The sequence below is a fragment of the Erigeron canadensis genome, chromosome 5, assembly GCF_010389155.1.
Source record: "Erigeron canadensis isolate Cc75 chromosome 5, C_canadensis_v1, whole genome shotgun sequence".
NCBI classification, from domain to species: Eukaryota; Viridiplantae; Streptophyta; class Magnoliopsida; order Asterales; family Asteraceae; genus Erigeron; species Erigeron canadensis.
Genome location: NC_057765.1, coordinates 29,171,963 through 29,195,740, shown reverse-complemented (window position 1 = coordinate 29,195,740; position 23,778 = coordinate 29,171,963). Strand labels below are relative to the sequence as shown.

The window sequence follows — 23,778 nt, the reverse complement described above, 5'->3', positions numbered from 1 at the left end:
AATAGCCATTTTATGTATTTTCTTTTATACCCTTTTTCTTATTATTGAGTACAGTGAGCATTTAGCCATCTTTTCGTCTATCTCTTTTACATTACTTCATACATACATATTTAAGTGTGTCGTGTGTGTGAGTTTGGGCCTGTTTTCCAACAATTTATCTATATGACACATTATACTTATTCCTATGCAATATATATATAGAAAATTTTCAACAATTTTGTGCCCCCTTCAATAATATGCCCTGGCCGGAGGTCGGGTTTGCCCCCCTCCGGCCTCCCATGTGTATAACCATGTATGGTTTTAACTTTTAAGTAAATATGCGCACACTTCCATGTGATATATTCTCTTTATTATTTGAGCATCGTTTAAGTATCGTATTTTTATGGAGTCTCATGTTGATTCGGGTCTGAATGAGACACTGTAAAAAACGAGATAGGGTGAAAACCAATGACTCGGCTCATAGTTTTGGGAAATTTTTTTTCCAGAGATTCAGGTTTTTTTCATCCGTTTTAGTTCCTTGCAGTCAAAATCCGGACAATAGGGTGTCTTAATTAACAATAGCAGACTTATATATGTATGTTTATATGTGATGTATGTACTCATATATTATTTGGACTGTTTAGTGGCTTGCTAGAAGTCAATAACATTCTTCTGCCTTTAAAAAAAAAAAACGTTGGCTCATTGGTAAAGTAAGAACTTGAAGCCCGAGTGGCAGTCTTTTCCAATTCTAGTTCCCCTCTCAAATACGTAGGGTAGGTAGGACTATGTGAGAAAAGTTTCTCGTTGCCAATAAATTTTCTCTTTCGGTCGAGTAGTGTTACATTTTGAATTTTTGAAGTCTAACTGTCTCAACTTTGACATCACTACTACAAAATTGCAAAATACCGACGGAAAACATCCGTCGGAATTTTACGACGGATTACCGACGGAACACCGACAAAATGTCTTTTAAATTCTTTTTCGGACAATTTCTGACAGATTTTCGACGGAACGAAAAGTCTGTCGGAAATCCGTAGGAATATTTATTTCTAAATTTCATTATTTAATCCGTCAGAAATCTGTCGGAGGTTTCCTACAGATTTCCGATGGGCTTTAAATGTCCGTCGGAAATCCGTAGGAAATATTCTTCGTTAAAAAATTTTAAAAATATTTTTATAGTCCGTCGGAAATCTGTCGGAATTTTCCTACAAATTACCGACGGGCTTTAAATGTCCGTTAGAAATCCGTAGGAAATATATATTGCATTTGGCATTTTTATTCATTTTTTAAGTGATTTATATGCAATTACATCGATTTTTTTGTTATCAATTCAGTACATTTTGGGGTATATTAAGGTCAAGTGTTAAATCCTTAGTAATTATGTGGTCAAAAATCAAATTACGTAGTAAAAAATTAATTTTAAGTGATTTCTTGACATTTTTAAGTTATTTATATGCAATTACATCGAATTTTTTGTCATCACTTCACTACATATGACCAATTGGGAGGTATATTAAGCCTAGTGTTGAATCATTAGCAATTAGGTGGTCAAAAATCAAATTATGGGTTTTGGACCCGACCTGGTTTGTATCTCAATTGTTTTTCTCATGCGCATATCTACCAATAAACTAAAATAGGAGTGAGGCTTTTTCTAATTAACACTTGGCGGATTTCTTACACGACATGTGTCGCTTTTAATCTTAAAAATAAAAGTTATCTAATAACTATCAAATACTAATACTTCGATTTTATAGTTATGCAATGTATAATTTATCCATATATTATCATTGTGTACTATAATTGTTATTGTAGAAGGTTTCCTATTTTTAAGTTAACTTAAATAATGATTGATAATTGTTTGAGTTAATTTTTTCTTTCTTTAAAAAAATTCACTTATTTATTTAAATATATACATGCTATAAATATTCAATATTTTAATTTACTAATATCTATACACAATACAGTTAAACTTTTATGTTAACATCAAAATTTTAAAATTTTGACTTTACGATCCAAAATCACAAGGTTATTTGTCATTATCCACTATGTTTATAAGTTCTGATTTTGATGTTATTGTAAAAATTTTATGTAATTTCAAAACTTTAAGTAAACATATATTATATTTATTATTACCTTTTAATAGAACTTAGCTTCGATTATCGGTTACCTTAACTTTAATTTATTTCATACTCACGAATCATGTATGAGGCATATTCGAATTTCCTTATGATACAATCTATATAGCTACCGTACATCGTACGGGTATTAGGACTAGTATGTGTCTATTTATATCTCTCTTAACTTACATAAGCTTCATTTCTAATCTCCGTCTCATCATTAGGCCTATTGGGTCAATTTGATTTTCTTTCATTCGCTCGTGTCTAACGGAAAAGTATACATATAACTCGCGTATTCAACCTATTGGGTCGTGTGTGTTCGTCTTTCATTCGAATGGGCCTGTTGGGCCTTAGTTTTTTGTCTCATGTGTATATATTTATGTATGTATGTCTTAATTTTCATAAGCTTCATATATAGTGTTTGTCTCATCATTGGGCCTAATGGGCCCGATATGTTTTTTCTTATCATTCGTCTGGGCCTAACTGGACACGTATGCATATAACTCGCCTATTTGGGGCTATTGGGCCCTGTATATTCGTCTTTCACTCAAATGGGCCTATTGGGCCTATTTCTTTCATTCGCTTGTGTCTAACGGGACAAGTATAAATATAACTCGTGTATTCGGCCTATTGGGTAGTGTGTGTTCGTCTTTCACTCGAATGGATCTGTTGGGCCTTAGTTTTTGTCTCATGTGTATATATTTATGTATATATGTATGTCTTAATTTTCATAAGCTTCATTTATAGTGTTTGTCTCATCATTGGGCCTAATGGGCCCGATATGTTTTCTTATCATTCGTCTGGGACTAACTGGACACGTATGCATATAACTCGCCTATTTGGGGCTATTGGACCCTGTATATTCATCTTTCACTCGAATGAGCCTATTGGACCTTAAACCTCCTTTATTTTAAAATCATTATTTCGACCTAACATCGTTCATCGATAAGTATGAGTTTGTGTGTGTATGTACGTATATATGTATATATTGGGCCATTAGGCCCAATTATTAGATTTCCACTATAAACAAAGCTTTGAAAGCTACTAAAGCCAATTCTTGCCACTATTAGATGTATGTATGTATGTATGTACGCATGTATTGTGACAACCGTCATCTAAGCGTATTTTCCCGAAGTATTTTTTCGGTCGTTTTAGTTTGTTTCGTCTATATATGTCGTTAAATCTTAAGACTTTATCTTGAAGTAAATGGATTTTTGTTTTATTCGGGCTTTATGAGCGATTATATCCCCTAGAAAGCTATTGAAAAGTTTAATAAAGTGAAATATTTAAAATGCCAACTTAAGTAAAATATATAAAATTTAATAAACTAATAATTTAATAGACAAATATGGTCGTGTTTATATTTGTTAGAAAGCTATTGAAAAGTTACATTTAAATATGTCGACAAATTAATTTAACGGATTTTCGAGTCTTCTTAAATTGTCGGGTCAAACCAAGTTAGATGAAAGTCAAAGACTAGGGTAAATAAGCCTTTGAAATCAACAAAACCCTAACCTACCCACCTTTCCCTTCTCATTTCTCACACACAAGACTTCTCTTATTCCCTCTCATCTCTTTGGCAGCCGCCCCCTCTCCTTGTTCTCTCTATTTTCGGCCAAGAACAACCACCATCAACCATCATCAAATTCTTCATTTTCTTTTCGGATTTGGGTGAGTTTCGTATAGATCTATATGTTTAAATGTTTTTTCTTCATAAAAATCATGAAAGTTTTACATATATACATATATATATATATATATATATATATATATATATATATATATATATATATAGGGTGGCTTTCAAATAAGAATGGAATTAAAATGAGAACACTTAAAAACTATATTTTAATGCATTAAAAGTCCATAAAACTAACATAGTGCTTAACTAATTATCATTATTTAAGTGTTTAACAACACATTGGTCCGTCAAAATAAAAAAAATCACGTTTTTTGGTGGATGCATTATTTTGAAGAATATGCATCCAAGATGGATGCACAAAACAAAAAACATGATTTTCTTGATTTTGACAGGCCAATGTGTTGTTATACACTTAAATAATAATAATTAGTTAAGCACTATGTTAGTTTTATGGACTTTTAATGCATCAAAATGATGTTTTTTAATTGTTCTCACCGTTCTTATTTTAAGACTGTTCTCACTGGAGTGTTACCCTATATATATATATATATATGTATGTATGTATGTATGTATGTAAATCGGCTATGTCTTGTTTCTTTCTCTCAACAACAAATTATCATCTATATCTCGAATTATTGGTAAGAAAAGTAAGAGGGTTTCTACGGCTAAACCGTTTTTGTGTGTTTAATCCCGAGGTTTTTGTGTTTCATGACTTCGAAGCACATATTTTGCTCAGATCCAGGTTTGCTTGTTGGTATTTTTCGAGAATCCGATCTAGATCTACGGATCTTATGTGTTTTCTGTTTTTTTTTATATAGATCTATTATATTCTTGTATATTTACTAACTTTTGTTTTCATCTTTTTGAGTATAATGTGTTTTTTCTTATGTTTTATACAGGCTCTTCATATGATATATTTTGGACAGTAGCATGTAATTTAATTAGTTTTATTTCTGTTTTTTTATATATATTTTGTAACTTTTATTATGTATTGTGATATATTTGGTTTTATGTTTTTAATAAATATATGTATGTTTCATGTTTTTTTTTTCCAGATCTTTGGAAGAATAAGAAACGAAGATTTTTATTGTATCTAGTTTAATTATGATGTTGCAAGTGAGATTTAGATGTATATATTAGTGTATAAATGAACATTTGTATATGTAATAAAGATGTATTTGATTGGATGTTAATGCAAATGAGATTTATCTCTTAATTTATAAAAATTTGTTCCATTTGTTTTATGGATTTAAAAAATTGGGTATTTAATTATATTTATTTTTTTTATTTTTATTTTTTTTTCCGAGATCTGTCGGAAAGGCGTAGCTAAAATACCTGTCGGAAAATTTATCACTAAAAAATTGTCCGTCGGTAATTTGTCGCTAAACTTTTGGATTTCCGACGGAACTAGTTTTATTCTAAAAATAGTTTCCGACGCCGTTCTGACGTAAATTTCTGTCGGAAATAAAATGTTTCCGACGGAAATTTCCGTTAGAAATGAATTACCCACGCAAATATTCTGACGGACAAATTCCGACGGAAATCCGTCGGTAAAGGCCTTTACCGACGGATTTTCGACAGAAACTGTCCGTCGGAATATTCCAATTTTGTAGTAGTGAGCATTGAATACATTTGTTTGTTTTAGATAATACTTTATGAAAGTTATATGAGTTTATTGTGTTATAATTGTAGAATTGTTTTCAACTATATAATTTTCATCAATTTTATATAATATATATATACATATATATATATATATATATATATATATATATAGGTTAAGGGTGAAATAAAATAACTATTAACCTAAAACAAATAAGACCTCATAAACAAATTACATGTGGCATAAAATATTTAAAACTAATTTTTAATTTAAAGGGTATATCAGACATTATACCTCATGTGATTCCCATATAGTACACATACCATTTCCAAATCTAAAAATCATTTATCCAAAACCACATTTCTCTCTAACATTGAACAGCCACCTCTCTGCGCCAACCGTCGCGATTCCTCTCTGTCAACAGCCACATTCCGTCTTCTCCAGCCACTGTCGGACTCGGACACCCAACGAAACTGTTCATCCATGCCGCAAGTTGCCGGCCACGCACCATTCTCCTGCTGCGGCCTCCAAACTGTCTTTCCTACTCCGATGACCAGCGATTATCTTTATATAAATATGTATAGATTTGATGTTAACAACTTAAATCTTTGAGAACCGATTATCTCTTTTTAGATCTGTTGGTTTTTAATTTATGTGCATCAGTTTGTATGTGAGTTGGTTCGAATGAAGATGCAACGTTTATGAATTTTGATTTAGAACATGGGTCATCAAAATTATTCAGTGAAGGTTGAAGATGGGTCATCATAGTTAATCAAAATGCATTAGTGTGCATCAATTTTATAATTTTGTTATCAACTGTTGTGCATCAAATAGATGGAATGAAATTGAATTATAATTTTGAACCGCAATTATTATATATATACGAGAGTAAGTATCCGCGTTGCGGCATGAAATGGTGGGGTGATAGCTAGGTCATAGGAGTTGATATGTCATAGAATATGATAGTCAAATGACTTAGCCGTACGAGCTCTGTCATCGGATTTAAAAATTCGGCGAAAGTGTATCGAATGACATCTCTGATGAAAGAGCATGAAATTTTAAGGTTACCCATATAATTTTTATGATTTATCGATGTACGTTTTTTAGATAAAAGATTTTGAATGAATTGGAAGAATAAATGATTTATGAAGGAGAGAGAGAAAAAATAATTGGTTGAGATTTGATGAGAGAAAGGGTATTATAGTTATTTTAGGTAAATATAGAATAGATAGGAAAGACATTTTGAAAAATACTTAAAATCAATATTGAAAGTCTAAAAACTTTTTGTTTTATAATATAGTATAGATATAGTATAGATATACCTAATGAATCTGGTCCAAAGTTATAACTCATCGGTTAGTTTATTTTCATGATTTGTATACTAAGTTATAAAAGATACGCACATTTTCAAAAACGAGAAAAACTCGATAAACATAATATATTTATACGAGCATGGTACCCGCGCAATGCAGCGACAGTAGTGGGGAAGACGGTCTGCTTTATTATGGATTTTGGGTAGTTACGTAAAGAAAAAAAACAAAAAAGTCCAAGGGCAAATAAGGTATTTCAAAGTCATAAATATTTAATAGGGATGAGAGAATTTGCTTTATTAGGAAGTAGAGATATTATCACTTATGAGTTCATTATTTAAATCGGTGTAAATACACTTTTTGTAGTTTTTGAAGTGGACACATTTTGCTTTTTTAGTCACTAAACTCAAACATTTGCGTTAATAGGTGTAAACTAGATCTATACCCGGTCGTTGACCAGGTTCGAAATTATATATACAAAGTGAATATCATCATCAATCCCAATTAAAATTCATCCTACAAAAGAAATTGAGATAATAGAGAATTAGATACATTTTAGATAAACATATTAATAAGCAAAATTATAACATATTAGATGTATGTAATGATTTTGAATATTGAGTGGGATTCTCTCATGTTTAATATATTTGTATATAATTTCTAAATTTCCTTATTTATAAAACTTTGACTTTGACTTTGTATTTTAATGGTTTAGATTGATTTTTATTATATTTTCAATGGTCTAGATAAAAAATTAAAATGTTTTTTTCTCTTGGCTATGGTAGCCATTAATATATATAATATATAATTACACTTTTAGTAGTATTTGAAGTGGACACATTTTGCTTTTTTAGTCACTAAACTCAAACATTTGCGTCCACTTTGTTAAATTTTCTCGGTTATTTGCCCATATCGTTAGTTTTTATTCATTTTTCGTCCTTCTGATTTATTCCATAATTAAAATAACAATCTTTAAACTTCAAGATAGGATACCCACTTTCATAGATTCAAAAAGCAATTTATTCCATAATTAAAAACTGAAAATTGATTAATCTTCAAGATCGGATACCCAGTGTCATAGACTCAAAAAGCTCAGGCACCGGTAGGCCGTTTAGCTAGCCAAAAGTCCGATAAGCTGGTTAATCCAATCAGGTTACTTGAAAGCCCAGCTCTGCTATTTTAGATGGGCCTACCTTAATGTATATTCTCAATATTATTTGACTGTAGTTATAAAAGTCCGAAGTATGCAGTTGCAAAAATACAAAAGATCTCTTAGACCTTTCATTTTGCTCTCCAAAGCCAATGATATGGCTCCTTCTATATATGCATTATCCAGCACAATTAGCAGTTTTAAACATGAATTATAATTTTTTCCGATAATAACATGGAATTCTTTCAACCTTCACGGGATCGAAACAACTATATATATAGCAAATACATTATACATACAAAATTAACATTACTTTTTCTGCACACCCAATTAGATAGATAATACAATAACATCATATATAGTAGATAAACACGGCACAAAACATACATAAGTTCAACCTACACTATTTAAAACATTGATGATACTACTAATTAGCTTACATACTTAATCAAAGTGGCAATTTTTTATTTTTTATTTTACTTTCACTTGCTAATAAACCTTAAATCATCAATGTTTTCCCTCTTCTTCCTTCTTATTCTGCTTATTATTTGCCGCACCTTGGCCGCCGCCACCCCATCCGGGAATACCGCCGCCGCCGCCCCATCCTGGAACACCACCACCACCACCCATTCCAGGGCGGCGGCCACCCAATCCAGGGATCAAACCACCTAAACCACCACCGCCAAGCCATCCAGGGCTGCCACCACCACCCCAACCACCTCCACTAGAACCACCACCAGGGCCAACGCCTCCCCATCCCCCACCTTCACCTTTACCACCTCCGGGACCACCACCATATCCAAAACCAGTACCCCTTTCTCCGCCTATCCCACCTCCCCTACCTGTCCCAAACCCTCCACCAAATTTAGCCCCACCTATCTGTTGTTCTTTCTTCTCACCTTCTTTACTTTCTGCAAATATATACTATTCATTAATTTCATCTTTTATTAACACATGCATTGTTTTAGTTAACAAAAAATTTAGAATTAAAACATGACACATGCTTTTGTACCAACAAAATATAACGTTGAAAAGTATTACGTCTATCATAAGCAATCTACAAACAGATTTTTTGAAAACAAAATTATTATTACAAAAAACACGATACATTTGGTCTTTGAGATAGTTCAATATATATATAGTAAGCAAATGAAGAGCAAATTAAATTGATAGATAACATGTGAGTATATTTGTTTCAAAGGTTTATACTACAAGTGTGTTTTTCTTTTGTAACATGTTGAGACCAATTAAACTAAACTTACTTTTAGTGGCATCAAGAGTAGTTTCTTGATTTTTGGTATCGCATGAGGCAAGAACAAAAACGGCAAAAAGAAGAGTTAGAATAACCAGAAAATGCTTGTAAGATGATGCCATTGTTACTTACACACTGATGCATTCTTGTGGATATGGGCCATGGGTTTATATCGATTTTTGAGTGTAACAAAATCCAAAAACGCATTGAAGAAGGCCATTAATTATGGGAAGATGAAGATCAGAAGGTAGCCATGGTGGGTTGAGTTACAAGAAATAGAGTTTGACTTTTGATCAAGTGTTGGCACAAGTGGCACACATGCGCTTAGCTATTGACATCTGGCAGCTAAGTTGCACCACTTTATGCCACGTCCCTTTATAGATCATGATGGTAACTTGGTGAGTTGGTGCTCAGTGCTAGTAAATTAATGTTTCCCGTTTTTTACTTCTGGTGTATCCTATAATACAGTATTGTTTAAAGAGCTAAAATTATGTTAAATTATAGATATTAAATATTATTAGGAATTATTTTTTTATTCACTACTGGTACGTAACATTTGTTAGAAAACAATAATTAAATTGGAACAAAAAGAATAGTTATTTTTGCAATAATTAAACTGCCAAGAAACTTGACCTGCCAATGCCCATGGTTTAATATAGCTATTGTGGTAAAATTTATTTTTGCATTGTAAGGGGTAAGTTTTTTCAATGCGACAAAAGCTAAACAGATTTATCAAAGACATGTTATATCGACGAGACAAATTCCACCTATGGGGTTTTCATTTTTCTGATTTTTCAATGCTTTTAGTGCTTTCATGATCTAACTCCGTTACTCCACTATACACACAATTTTAATACTTTTCAGCCAACAAATTTAACCACTCGGAAAGAAACCAAAAGCAAGGGTAAATTGAAGGCTAGAGTGTTTTCATGGTCCACTAAAAACACAATTTTTGTATTGTTATACAAAAATTCAACCCATAATCTATAATATAAATATTACACATGTACCTAGTTGTATACTTGTATGGCTCACCATTTACAATTCTGAAATAGATGAGACCATCATGTTTGATTATATATTTTTATTCAGTGTGCTATATACTGCTCACATTGAAAAATTGAACTTGTAATTTTTAAGCCATACTCCAACAAAATACATCTTGTGCTCGAACCAAAGATAAACCAGACCTTGACCCTCGAGCAATCACACAAAAATATTGAATCCTCCCATTGATGAAAGAATAGTTGTAGTTACAACCTTTAACCCATCATATCTTTGGCAAATGACAACCCCACTGGGTAAGTCCTTTGGAATCTTGATTTAGAACTATCATGGGCTTTGCTTACCTTTGTGCTGATTTTGCTCATCACTGGCTCCACTTTCGAGTCTAAATCATTGGTTTCTGTAAGAAACTGAAGTCCCTGAAATATTAACAAAGCAGAGTGTCTCAACTAATAATTTCCATATAACTATGTTGAAGAAGAAAAAAAAACTTCAAGACACTCCACAGACCTTTAAAGAAGTCTCTTCATATGTAATCTTTGATTGTTTTCCTAGCTTAGCTTCAACGTCCTATTGCACGTTACAGAAATTAATTTCATATACAAGTTATGGAATTAAGCAAATTGTTTTTGAACTTTTCAAGGTTCGAATAAGCGATCAAATCCATCAAGCTTTAAGAATGATGAAAAAGCTAAAAAAAGGGCCGGTTAGGCGGCTTTGTTGGTAACAAGTCAAAATAAGCCAGGCTGGGTTAAGTGCTCAGCAAACTCACTTTTGTCCCACTTTTAGTAATATGGGTACTATTTAACCAAGATTTGATGTGGTAAAATTGATTACAAACAAATTATTACACCACAATACTCATATATGTATTCAAATTAGACATTTAGATTAGAAGGTTAAATGGATTAAAAATGATCTTTAAGCAACTTCCAACCAGTTTGACTTGTTCCCCAGATAGGCTACCGCCCCTTTCTTGAAAAAGAAGGCATTCTCGCAAGGACCGCTTATTCAATATACCAAAAGGGTCATAAATTCACACGTTTACACAACATAACACACACACATTCACAGCCAATAAGAAAGAACTTTTTCTAATTAGATCTGGAATTTTGAGGGAATGTCCGACTTTGTTTTGGTTCTTATGCACTGATTAATCTTACAGCGTTCACCCACAAGGAGTCTATTAGCAGAACTCATAGTCATCAGGATACACCTTTAAACAAAATAACGGCAATAATCACAGCAACACGTAACCCAAAATATATAGCATGATTAATTTAAAATAACGATGATGGGGATACATGCAAACATGAGAAGTTTCTATAATTAAAATTATTTCAAAACTTGAACAATCTGACCTGATATAGCTTAGCATTTATCCCATCTTTGATCCCGCCAGCTACTTGACATAAATAGTACAGACCTGAATTGGTCACATCCTGTTGAGCAAAAATCAAGTACAGTAACCAGCTATTATTTACTTTGTCAGAAATTAATACAATAAAAATGAGACTGAATAAATGTGGAATAAATTTTACCTGCTTTCCTTCGATAAGATCTATCTTCCCTTCCTGTCATTTTATCATTCATTGCTTAGTATAAAGAGACGGAAATCTCGGATCATTACCATCAAAAAGAAAAGAAAAAGAAAACTTACCAACCCGGCCACCATTTGATGGATCATATCAATATCATAACCTATTTGATTGAGATTGGTCTTCACATCATTAACCTACATACAAATCAGATTGTGGAGATGTTAAAATAAGTACTTTTTGATCATATTATGGTTACAATATCATACTAGAGCAGTTATAATGATGAAGGGGTAAGTAGACATATATATTTATCAAATAAGACGTTAATATATTTTTGAAAACCAAATCTTTCATGCCAATAATTTTTATCAGTGATGTCTACATTATATGCTTTTGCATGTGTTTGTTTCCTTTCATTATTACCAAGATTCTCTTTGGTAATAATTTTGAGTCGCTCCACTTTGGTTAGAGTTCCACACATTATTACCATGATGTACATACAAACCCCACAAAACTAAAACCTAATGTATATTCCATCATAAATCTATAATGGAAATAATATTTTTAACTAGAGAAGACCTGGTGTTGCCTTTCTACCAGATGTTTACAGCATGATAAAAGTCTAGCATAAACATCTCATCAACACGTGTAAATCCTTAGTTTCTATTAATAGGACTTTTTAAGGTAAACAATTATCATAAGCATCATAAAAAGCATCTATATCATAAACATCAGAAGGACTAGTAAGATTATAAATTTTCTTACATCATCTGCAATTGATTTACTTATTTCCTTTTGTTCATCTACTTTCCAGTCCAAAGCTTCAAGTCTCTTTGATAAATGTTTCTTAGTAGACTGCAAATTTAAACCAGGAAAAAGATAGTGGCGAAGTCCGCAATAACAAGCATGAAAGTAATAAGGAAAAAAAGAATTCAATATATAAAATTGTACTCACAGCTACAGCATCAGACACATTCTCTAATTGTTTAGAAACACTTGCCACAGCATTCGCCATATTGTGCTTAGTTACGAACATAACATCAGAAAAAGACAAACCCTGGAGAATAAGTGTAGTAAACTAAATTTAGACAATGAAACATTCATCAATGAGCATAAATGACAACACTTCCAGTCTAGTAACTTGTTGACTTTTAAATGTAGTATTAGTGTTACCTTCCACCACATATAACAATATCCCATAGCTCCTACCGCTGCCGCTGGCATCAAGTAAGATGACAACCCCCCTGTGCACAACACATTCAAGAAAATATGAAAATTTCTAAGCATATGTGGATCTATAGAATGTAACAGAATAGAACACGTTTACACAACTCCAATAAAACCAGAGCATAAAGTAAAAAAAATAGATATGCCTCAATGCACATTTTAGTTAGTAAATGGAGTGTTTGGGAAATGTAATGTGCATGAAGAGAAAATGAAGCTATCTATTGGTTGAGCTGATACTATGTTCCTTGGTATACCAAACAATTCATAACTTTATTCTCGTTTTACTAGTACTGATAGGCAAAACTCAGAAAGTATTCCCAAATACGCATACAAGTAAGCATGAAAAATACCAACTAAAATATCCCATTAACAACGAATGGTATCAAACAGGACAACTTTCTATGTTTTGGATAATGTCAATCGGCTTGCAAACTTTAATTCATTGATCCTGACCATCTCTCTAGAACATGTGGCAAAATTGTCATCTGACTTGAGCCAAAATAAGGTTAAGCATAAGACCTCAAAAACAAAGAAAAGTCAAGGACCTCTTAAATTCATATTTAGACTTCAAAGCATCAGTCCTCAAGAATAAACCAAAATTATTTATATAAACCTCCTCAATTAAACAACTCATTCTCTGTATCCACATACAAAGCAGGCAATAATGATTTATTATATCATGTTTGATATTGAGAATAATAGAAGGTATGAAGGAATAGTTGGAGGCAAGTAGAAATGTATCTCAAATCTCAATCTAAGTACCAAGGGTTCCAGATTCAGCCAAAATGGAAAATATGAGATACACACATTTGAGCAAGAACTAAAAGGTAATCTTTCAACATTTAAAATTACTAGTACATTATATGTATAAGTTGACAAACAATGAGGTAGTTAGTAATAAGAAAAGAGTGGACATTAAAAAAGTAAAATATCATCACAACTTTTATGATATTGTTCAACTAAAGTTAAACTGAAGTTGTATATGATGGTAGCAAGATGGGCAAATGCCACTTACGTTGTATCGAGAATGTATGCTCTTAGGTTGTAAAAATAATGCACACACTTGGGGCTGATATAGATAGACATAGAAATAATAATAATAATATGGATATATACAGGGTGAACGTGTGTTGTGGCTAAAAACAAGTCAAGATAAACAAGTGAAGATAGTTCTGACAGAGAGAGACACACCAAAGGATTTTTCCTTACAAATAAATGATTGGAAAGATTAATATGTCATTCATGTTGCATAATGCTACGGGGGTTTCTCTAATCATGTTCATTTAATGGGTGTCACCACTTTATTACTTCTTTTAAGTACTATCCCGGACTACTTTGAACTGAAGGTTGTTCTCGTCACGTCCAAACATTTCAATCAAAACATGAACTCAACTATTCGATAAAGCACACAATTTTAACTTACATAGAAACTTACACTTAAGTTCTCCTTACATAAACCCCAAGAAAACATGATTAATTCTTTTTGAACGCATCATACCTAGTATGTAATACTCAAGCCACTGTTGGAGTAGCTATTTAATCTAAAACCTAAAGGGAAAACCGGAATATCCATAAAGCTTAAAAGTCTATGATATAGCATACAGATACATACAATGTTTTATGAAGTGGCCGTACAACTCAAATAAAGGAAACTTGAGCTTATCTTGTTATACTGTCCTCTAAATATGCATACATATCCAAACAAACAAATTAAGTCTTCAAAAGCAGCACTCTACATGTCTAGCAAACCAACATATACATACATATATATAGATATAGATATATTACGACTAGAAGAGTTTGAAATGGAATACCACTAGACGCATTGTTTCCGTTAAAAATGGCAACAGGACGAGAAAGCGACAACTCTCTAATCTCTTGCGCCAATTGTCGAATCTGTAGCAAGACCAAAAATAAGTAAACACATCATCATTACAGTCCATATGTATACAATATATGGACTTAATTAACACCTGTTCGGCAAGGGCGGCACTATCGTACTTTCCGGGATGGATTTCGATATCGTTAACACCTTTCATTAATTCTTGTAGCTCTGATAATAAATCAGACATTTTTCCACTTCTCAATATTACAGAACTAGTCAAACCTATTCATTCATTCATTCATTCATTACAATTATAATAACAAAAAAATAAAATCATATAAGAAACTCTTTATTATACATCAATTACAAAACACATAACAAATCTTCAAAGCATATATATATATATATATTATGTATATAAACCTGCGCCGACGAGGATGAGAACTTTGGAGGTGTTAACTCCGGTTTGCATCGCCATTTTTGGATTGATTAATTGGGGGTTTTGAATGAATAAGGGTTTGTTTGGATGTTAGAATATTATTTAGGGAGAATATTTTGGGGTTGTTTTTGTTGAAACTTGAAGTTGAAAGTCACTATTCCGGGAAAAATATTTAGGTAAAATAATTTTAAACGTTGTTATTTTGATATTTTTGAGTTTAATTGTTTTTAACTTAGATTTTATGCGATATAATAAATGGGAAAAGTGATATCTAACTTGTGAGAAAAGCATTAACATATTAATTTTTTTATAATAGATAAATGATGAGGTCTCATGTTTTAGTAATTATTTTTAAGATGTTATTAATTATTTTCTTTAATGTGAAATAAAAAACAAAGATAAGTAACTTTAGTGCTTTCGTTTAATACAGGCATATTTAAATGTGAATTTTTTTTTTAATACTTTGAAGAAAATATTATATATGTAAATTATATAAATAGAAACTCCCAACAAAAAGAATTGGATTCTGGATAACTAAGTAAATATGAAGCTTCACAACATTGTTTTTGTATGTTCTTCTTGTTTAAGGCCAATACCACAACACAACATCATAAATGTATTTACTCTCATTCTAATAAAATTGTAAAGCATAACGTTAAAAGAAATCATTAGAAAATACGTAAAACTAAAGAAACAAAAAAATTGCAACTAAATGAAAAAGTAAAAAAAAAAAAATTAAAGAAAGCATAAGCTCGTGTAGAGGAGAAACTAGAAAGAAAAACACTAATAAACCCAAGTATCACAAAGAAACAATTTTTTTAAAAAAATAGATAAATAATAGACCAAAATATTACAAAGAAGCAAAAATGAAATAAAAAAGAAAACTAAAACAAAAAGTACGAAAATATAATATAAAAAAAGGGTTAAAGAAAAGTTTGAGCAAAACTAAAATAAAAAACACAAACAAACCCAAATGTCACAAAGAAACAAACTTAAATAAATAAAAAAATACAAATAAACTAATATAGTACAAAGAAATATATGTGTTTTGTTGTGGCTTTATTTAGAGTTTATTAAAAATCAGTTCAAGTTAAATTTTAGCATAAATTGTTGCTCATAAAATGTTGAGTGTCAAAAGTGAATATAAAGTATAAACGCTGACATAACTACTTTAAAACTGAGTTTCATATGAATGGTCTGAAATGAATTAACATATCTTGGTTATTACGACAATGTTTGTTGAATATACGTACATGTCAATGAAGATTCAAACCTCGACCATTGTTATTAGCCGTGTTAACTAAACACGAGCTTGTCAAACGAATCATCACCACTAAACATCTTTCACATGTTTTTTTTTTTTTCTTCTTATTTGATGTTTTCTTTGTTTACAATAGATGTCGGGAAATCAAGCTATGGATGGATTTGAGTATGAACATGTGGGGAAAAAAAGACATTCGAAACGTATAAATAAGCCAAAAAAACAATACAATTATAACGAAGGAGACATTTTCTGTCAGCATACACCTTGTTTAAGAACGTGGGAAAAAAAATGTAAAATCAATGACCAACTATAACTATTTCAGGCGTGTCATCGGTTTTGTCATTTGGGTCGTCATCTGCGGTGCCTTCTATGATGACCGGCTTCTTTCTGGATGAGTCAGTGACACAGTTAGGGTCTCTAGGATCGCATGCTGCTGCAGTTTCTTGAATCAAGAGCGACAAGACCAGGAGGGCCATAAGGCAAATAAAAGCCATTTTCCGAATCGTTGATGCCATCATGTTATCTTTTTGGGATGATTTCAAACTGTTTGTAATGGACGAGGATTTTGGATAGAAATGGAAAAGGAGAGAGAAATTTATGGTTGAGAGTGATTCAACAATATAGATGGTTATTACCCATCCTTGTGATACATTAATAGTAACCAATGGTTTTCCTAAAGTTTGGAACTTCAGTAAAGCCATCACTTTTAAACATCATGTTTTTTAGTCAAATAAATTTATTTTTATAAAATACACAAAAGAAAAAACTTTTTGGTTTTGTTCATAAACTCTGAGACCAACTAAATCATGTGACTAAAAATAGATAACATGTCATTGACATGTGATTTGAGTGAATCTAAAGTATTCTAAACAATCAATCTTTCACTATCTAACAAAAACAGAACCATTTACATGACAAACATATAACTAAACAAAACTTATAAATAAAGGGAAACATTCCTGTAAAGTTAAACCCTCAGCCTTTGATGGTATAACACAGTCCAAGCTGCTATTAAACTCGGAGTGTTGTCAAAACTCGATATATTGCAATCCCAGTTGGGATCAATGATATGTAGTGGTGGAGGAGATAATAGTTTCATAACTTTCTCAGCTGCAATTAGTTGTTCTTCCCGAACTTCTTCATTATTCATTAGTTCCCTGAAAAACCGTAAATCATCTGAGTCAGCATAAAATTTGGTGTCATCAAGATTCAAGTGTATACGAAATAGAAACAAATTGATGGAAAATGCACCAAGCTACAGTAGAAAATATTAAGCCATTTATCCACAAAAAATTCGTTTCCGGGTAATGGTTCATCTCCCTAATGATCAATAGGAAGAAAGTTATCCAGCGTGTATTGAAAAAGCATAAAAACTTCGCAAACTATTGCATTAATCAGTTAGAATAATACAACTTTTTACCAATATTTAGCACGTTAAGTTAGCAGATTCCAAAAGTTTTGCAGATAGGCCCCAAACCATTATGACACACTCTGAAAAACACCATTTGACCCGTTATCAAACCCGCCCATTGTGAAACTGTGCAAGATCTTACATGAGCAACGATGCAAGTCTCGTCGGAGTGCATTCACGAAACAGAGCTTCAGGAATCACGGGTGAATCCAGAAGGATATTCGGGAGGGACATGTAAGGTATTTTAGCTTTATAACGTATTGCCCATTCCGTCAGGAAATGCGCTCGGTAAGCAACAACACACGGTAATCGTGCAAGCTGCAACTCCATTGCTACTGTCCCTGATGTGCATAACGCCGCGGTGCTCGCCTGCAATGTAGTGTTCACACTCTGTTACTGACTAATTAGAGTATAAGAGCACATGAAGATTTTGTGTTAATATCATCTCAAAAGAAGCGCTTAAAACATTTATTTATACTTTTTAAATTTCCATCCATATCTTATGTTATCTTTAAAGCATATGCCAAATTTCAGTTATCTACGGATGAACTAAGCTTTAACCCATTACTTATAAAGGGGTCGATTCCAGCTTTGCTTAACAGGTAAAAGTCCTAATTAAACACCCTAAACAGAAATGTGTCAAAATTCTCCTAAAGTGTATGTTTCTTGTAAAACCTCCAAACACTTTTGGAAAAAGCATACTGCTACTGAAGTTATCATATCCAACACAATATTATTAAAATAGTCAAATAGTGTTTTGGCACAGCCCGATGACCCGATCCGTACCAAAAATTGCATTTTTTTTTAATTGGTAACCCATCCTGTCAATTTTGCCACCTCTGACCATGTCCCATGCATATTTACAGATGAAATATCACAAAACATGGACGGATCAAGACAAGATATGGTATTTCCTTAGGATCTTGACTTGACCATGTAATAGATGGTCAGCTACGATGTAAGTATCTCCTCTTCACTGTCAGCAGGTTTAAGCAGTTTGTTTCATATATTGAACTTTTGTTAATATTCGGCAAGAAAGTTTATCCAGGCAGTGGCAAATATCAAATAAGATAAGAATACCGAATGAAGCATCACTTACACTAAATGCATCATACTTGGTGCGTGATGATCCTCCTGGAACCAGAACTACAGGTGTAGGCCACTCATTGACTGCTCTTGTGATGTAGTCTTCTACGTATTTATTAGGTGCCACATGGATTACTGTTGTCATGTCTTTAACAGAGCTTTTTACAAGATTCATTGTTTTAGAGTAAATTGGAAGCATACGTCTCACTTCCTGTAATCTGCTCCCAGGAAGCAAGGTAAGCATTGTCGACCCTTTAGAAAAAGTATATGTATAGGTTGGTAAGTAAAATATAACGGTGGCAATTTCAATCCGCTTACTTATGAATAAGTTAGTTCAGGTTATATTTTTATTTCTAATGAGTAAAATTAGAAGAAAAAAAAATATAAAGACAAATTGTCAAACATTGCCAGAGGTGTACTTTTAATGTATAAGACCTCCTAACTCATAAACTTTTTATAAAAATTAGATTACTATTGAAATAGTATAATTCTTGTAATCATATTTGACACAAGTACCCAAAATATATAATAATATATATATGCTCAGCAAGTGTTTTGGTTAAACCAACACAGTCCAACCCAAAAACTGTTTGTTTTGACCCATAACCCAACCCACATATTCTAAATGTTGGATTACAGATCAACATAATCCAACCCAATAATTAGTGATTTTGTAACAAGTGAAATGCTTTTCCTTGACAAAAACATCAACATTGTACTCCTATCACCTGAAGAAACTCCATATTTATTCCGAAATACATCAGCATTTCCTTGTGCCTTCCATCCCTGTTCTTTGGTATTCTTTCCCTGAACATAAAGTCAAAGTCATGGCATTAATTATGTAAGAACTAACAACATATTCAGTGTAATACTACAAAACCCAATTATAGAAAAGGTATTTTTGATCCATTTCCTGAATGGGTCAATTTGGTTATGCACTTATGCTTTATCACAAACATGTCCAATGGCTAGGTAAACAGATTTAGTTGAAATGGGTCAATTCAGTATTTCAATGCATACATGATACAAGCTTTGAAATCATTTTATTCAGAGTTTAATTACTGCATTCCACAGGAAAATTTATAAACTTGACAAAAGTTTGTGCAAGTCAACCCAAGGCATCCTACACTGTTCCGTCTCATGCTCCCGTTACCTAGTCCGTCCATCTTGCCACCTCTAACACAAAGGATAACAGTCATTAAAACATATATACGTACTGAAACTGGTGAATACTATGTACCATATTCAGCTCAAGAATATCTTCTAAAACGGGATGACCCACAAACGTAGCATTTAATCCATAAGATTTGCAAGCTTCCTCCTCAAATGGCAAAATGCATAACACATGATCGACAATCTCAGAAAGTCCCTTAAGTCTAGCTTCACCCCCTTTCCAGGCCCAGAAAGATGGTGCAACATAATGGAAGTGCAAAGGAGCGATAGATTCTTGTTGGCCATATCTAGCTGCAAAAATCATTCCCCCATTTTCCTACAGCATAAATTATTATAAATAAGGAAAATCTGAATTGTGTCATTTCAATCAAGGAAAGTGGTTTTGGAATTACCCTTTAACTTATTTAGGAGACGAAAAGAAAAGCCTTTGGAATCAATTGTCACTACAACATGAGGACGGAATGAAATTGCGGCCTCACAGGTTTCCTTCAGTCTGACCTGGAAAAATGAAATTTAATAATATAATGGTAGCAGGTCACAAAACTACTAAACTATCAGAAGACGTCTACATATTGTTTAACTCATACACACTTTCTGATGTCAAAACCTAACCAACTACAAAATCATACGGATTTGTAACTGATCCCCAATATTGTTCAAATTATAGCATTAAGAAGTTAAAGCTCGTTATCACATTCTTGAATGAAGTGTAAGAAAAACTTCTTTAGAGATTAAGTCACCGTGCATCTTTCCTTGGTCGTGAAAACTTACTTGAAACTTATATAGATGCGGCAACAACTCCCCAATCCCCATAACTGCAATATCTTCAATGGGAAAAATGGATTTTAATCCATGCTTTTCCATCATTGACCTAGAAAACGACATCCATTTTTTACATTTGGTTACATATAAATATCTAAAGAACAATAAACGTCAAAATCAAATACATACAAATTTAATACAAATACAAATCATCAAATCTATATCCGCCTCTAAGAGGCTTCATCACGGTATGACAGTGATCACCACTCAAAGCCAGCCTGATGAGGCCGGTATGCGGTGTGGTTTTCCCCGAGGCGTGCTTGTACGTGTGGTCAAATTCTTAGATCATATAATTTATAATATCAGTATGACCCATATCGGGCACATACGGTTCAGCGTAACAACAATGTGACGCTAACGTGACAGTATACAGACATCATATATAGATATATAATTATATATAATCAAACACTACTCCATATACTTTAAAAAGAGACGCACCCTCCAACTCCAGCAACACGAATCGGGTACGGAGAAAGCTTCTTCAATGCAGATATCAGACGAGAACCGATAACGTCACCGGATACTTCACCTGCAACTAAAAATACCCGCATTTCGCCATCTTTGGAAGCTAAATCAACTGCAGCTTGATTACAACTACAAAAACATTTTCTCACAGATGACAATAAAGCCAGATTGGGTCTTTTATTTGAGCTCTGTATAACCTTAAACAACATTGTCGGATTCACTGCACATTAAAATCTCGTATCAGTCAAGATTCTTGATACCCACAACATATATATTCTATATTTGCACAAAATAGTGAAAACTAATCATGGGTTATCTATTCTAGCTATAATATTTGTATATATATATATACATACAATTTTGTGTATAGGTTGAAAAAGACTGCGGTGGCCGGCGGCAGAGCAAGCAAATGAAAACGACGGTGATGCACAGGAAAACAAAACATTGAGGGTTTATTTAAAGTTAAATTCCGTCCTTCACTTTAGATAAAGTATGATTTCGATGCCATTAGTTATTTGGTTGTTACTTTTTGCTCTAAAAAACTATTTTTTGTTTAGGAAATGAAACTTTGTGTGTCTATGTAAATTGAATGACCAAGATAGTAATAATGATAGAGATTAGTTTCTTGGAATGTAATTATTTTTGATCGAATGTCTATAGTAGAAAAAATTATGTGTATTGTATGTAAGTAACTTGAAAAAATGTTTATTGTATGTAGGAAAACATACGTGGCAACCATATACAGGTGCCACTTGTCAGATTGTAATGGTTGAAACGAAATTCTTACATACAATAAACATTATTTCAAAGTTGTTTACATACAATACACACAACTTTAGTTATTTCCTACTATAGACATTCGTTCAAAGTTTCTTACATTCGAGAGAACTAATCCCATAACGCTATTGGCCTCTTGCTTTTGTAAAAACTATAATAATCAGTTTTATGAAAGTGTATTAAGAATAAACTGGTAAAGTTATACGGAGTTAGTATGTTATTTCCAAAAGTAGGCACTTAAATGGGATAAATTACAAGTAACAATATAGACACCTATTTACAATGTAGACACTTATCTTAAAATGTATGCAGTATATTATTTTACATTTACATAATATAATCACGGAATAAGTATCTTGGAATGTAACAAACTTTAGATAAATGTCTATAGTAGAAAATAACTAAAGTTTTGTGTATTGTATGTAAACAACTTTAAAAATGTTTATTGTATGTAAGAAAACACACGTGGCAAACATATAGAGGTGTCACTTGTCTGATTTTAATTGGTTGAATACATTTTCTTACATACAATAAACATTATTTTCGAGTTGTTTACATACAATACACACAACTTTAGTTATTTCCTACTATAGACATTCGTTCAAAGTTTGTTACATTACAAAATACTTATCCCTATAATCACTTGTTAACTTAACAAAGATGTCTCAAATAGGGATAGACATGAGACCGGTTCCGGTATTAGCTGTTGGTGTTTTATGTCCTAGATTATCACAAGACTCAAATACTTGTACACTATATATACATATAGAAATAATGTAAAATGTTATACACTATGAAATATAGTAATACTAAGTCGTGGAGGTGCAAGAAGCGGTTAACCGATTTCGGTTATTAATTTTTATAACCGGTTTTAATTATTTTTTGAAACAGTAATAATCAGTTACGATTAACTTGTACCGGTTAATGACCGATTTATAGGTTTTAAAACTGAAACATATCTAACCGATTTCGGTTAATAATTATCGGTTAACCGATACTAGTTAACCTATTCGGTTTTTTTAACCGCCCATTATAATATTGAGAAAGTGGTGAACAATGGGCAAAAACAATCATTTCCAACAAGTCTGAGCGACGAACCCATCTTCCAAATAAACATCGTTTTCTAAACACAAAACAAAATTTATCATCCCAAATCTCAAAAACAACCAAAAATCGATGTTGGATCCGATGACAGAAACATTAATCTATATATAGTATAAATATATTGAAAGCTTACGAAATCATATGATGATGCAATCTTTCCGGTTATATATCAGTGTATGTGTATAATATGATTGATAATATGTATATAATATGTGATTAACTGGTTAACCGATTATTATTTGAAATAATTAATCGGTTAATAATCGGTTTTGGTTTTGAAAACAGTAATCGGTTCATAAACCGGTTTCTGGTAACCTATAATTGGTTTTTACTATTCCGGCTACTAACCGGTTTCGATTACCGGTTTACAAATCGGGTTGGTTTGGTTAAGCGGTTTTTTCTTGCACCTCTATACTAAGGAAGTAGTTTACTTGGAGGCTTGGAGCATTGGTTGTGGGATGTCATGTTAATTTATATATATAGATGGAGCATCGGTCAATGTTGAAGAAGTTGATGGTATTAAGAATGGGTAGCTGGAGTATCAATATTTTACGGTTGAATGATTCATTCCCTTCAAACTGTA

General features: G+C 32.4%; 3 protein-coding genes across 3 annotated transcripts; all 3 read right to left on the bottom strand.

Annotated features, from left to right (window-relative positions):
* Nucleotides 1-8,308: 8,308 nt before the first annotated feature.
* Nucleotides 8,309-9,175, bottom strand: LOC122601515 (ctenidin-3-like). The gene is made up of 2 exons (XM_043774269.1): nt 9,064-9,175; nt 8,309-8,712 (listed from the first exon to the last, which is right to left on the bottom strand). Exons 1-2 carry the CDS (start codon nt 9,173-9,175, stop codon nt 8,309-8,311), a joined length of 516 nt encoding a protein of 171 aa, XP_043630204.1.
* An 895-nt stretch (nt 9,176-10,070) lies between these two features.
* LOC122599945 lies at nt 10,071-15,219 on the bottom strand. Its single transcript, XM_043772565.1, has 11 exons — nt 15,075-15,219; nt 14,800-14,933; nt 14,641-14,722; nt 12,773-12,843; nt 12,555-12,656; nt 12,365-12,454; nt 11,719-11,793; nt 11,600-11,632; nt 11,420-11,500; nt 10,569-10,628; nt 10,071-10,477 (listed from the first exon to the last, which is right to left on the bottom strand). The coding sequence occupies exons 1-11, from the start codon at nt 15,127-15,129 to the stop codon at nt 10,316-10,318; spliced, it is 945 nt and encodes a 314-aa protein (XP_043628500.1). The 5' UTR covers nt 15,130-15,219; the 3' UTR covers nt 10,071-10,315.
* Nucleotides 15,220-17,113: 1,894 nt separating this feature from the next.
* LOC122600296 (probable lipid-A-disaccharide synthase, mitochondrial) lies at nt 17,114-21,782 on the bottom strand. The gene is made up of 9 exons (XM_043773002.1): nt 21,671-21,782; nt 21,288-21,534; nt 20,796-20,895; nt 20,417-20,522; nt 20,092-20,315; nt 19,580-19,658; nt 18,865-19,103; nt 17,908-18,134; nt 17,114-17,511 (listed from the first exon to the last, which is right to left on the bottom strand). Exons 2-9 carry the CDS (start codon nt 21,521-21,523, stop codon nt 17,322-17,324), a joined length of 1,401 nt encoding a protein of 466 aa, XP_043628937.1. The 5' UTR covers nt 21,524-21,534; nt 21,671-21,782; the 3' UTR covers nt 17,114-17,321.
* Nucleotides 21,783-23,778: the final 1,996 nt, after the last annotated feature.

Coding starts and splice junctions, on each gene's coding strand:
- LOC122601515 (XM_043774269.1), bottom strand. CDS start 9,175: ATGGCATCATCTTACAAGCATTTTCTGGTTATTCTAACTCTTCTTTTT. Junction 8,713..9,063: donor TACTCTTGATGCCACTAAAA/GTAAGTTTAGTT, acceptor ATATATTTGCAG/AAAGTAAAGAAGGTGAGAAG.
- LOC122599945 (XM_043772565.1), bottom strand. CDS start 15,129: ATGGCGATGCAAACCGGAGTTAACACCTCCAAAGTTCTCATCCTCGTC. Junction 14,934..15,074: donor TCTCATCCTCGTCGGCGCAG/GTTTATATACAT, acceptor ATGAATGAATAG/GTTTGACTAGTTCTGTAATA. Junction 14,723..14,799: donor GTGCCGCCCTTGCCGAACAG/GTGTTAATTAAG, acceptor GTCTTGCTACAG/ATTCGACAATTGGCGCAAGA.
- LOC122600296 (XM_043773002.1), bottom strand. CDS start 21,523: ATGTTGTTTAAGGTTATACAGAGCTCAAATAAAAGACCCAATCTGGCT. Junction 19,104..19,579: donor TAAATATGGAGTTTCTTCAG/GTGATAGGAGTA, acceptor CTTTTTCTAAAG/GGTCGACAATGCTTACCTTG. Junction 18,135..18,864: donor CCAAGTATGATGCATTTAGT/GTAAGTGATGCT, acceptor ACTACATTGCAG/GCGAGCACCGCGGCGTTATG.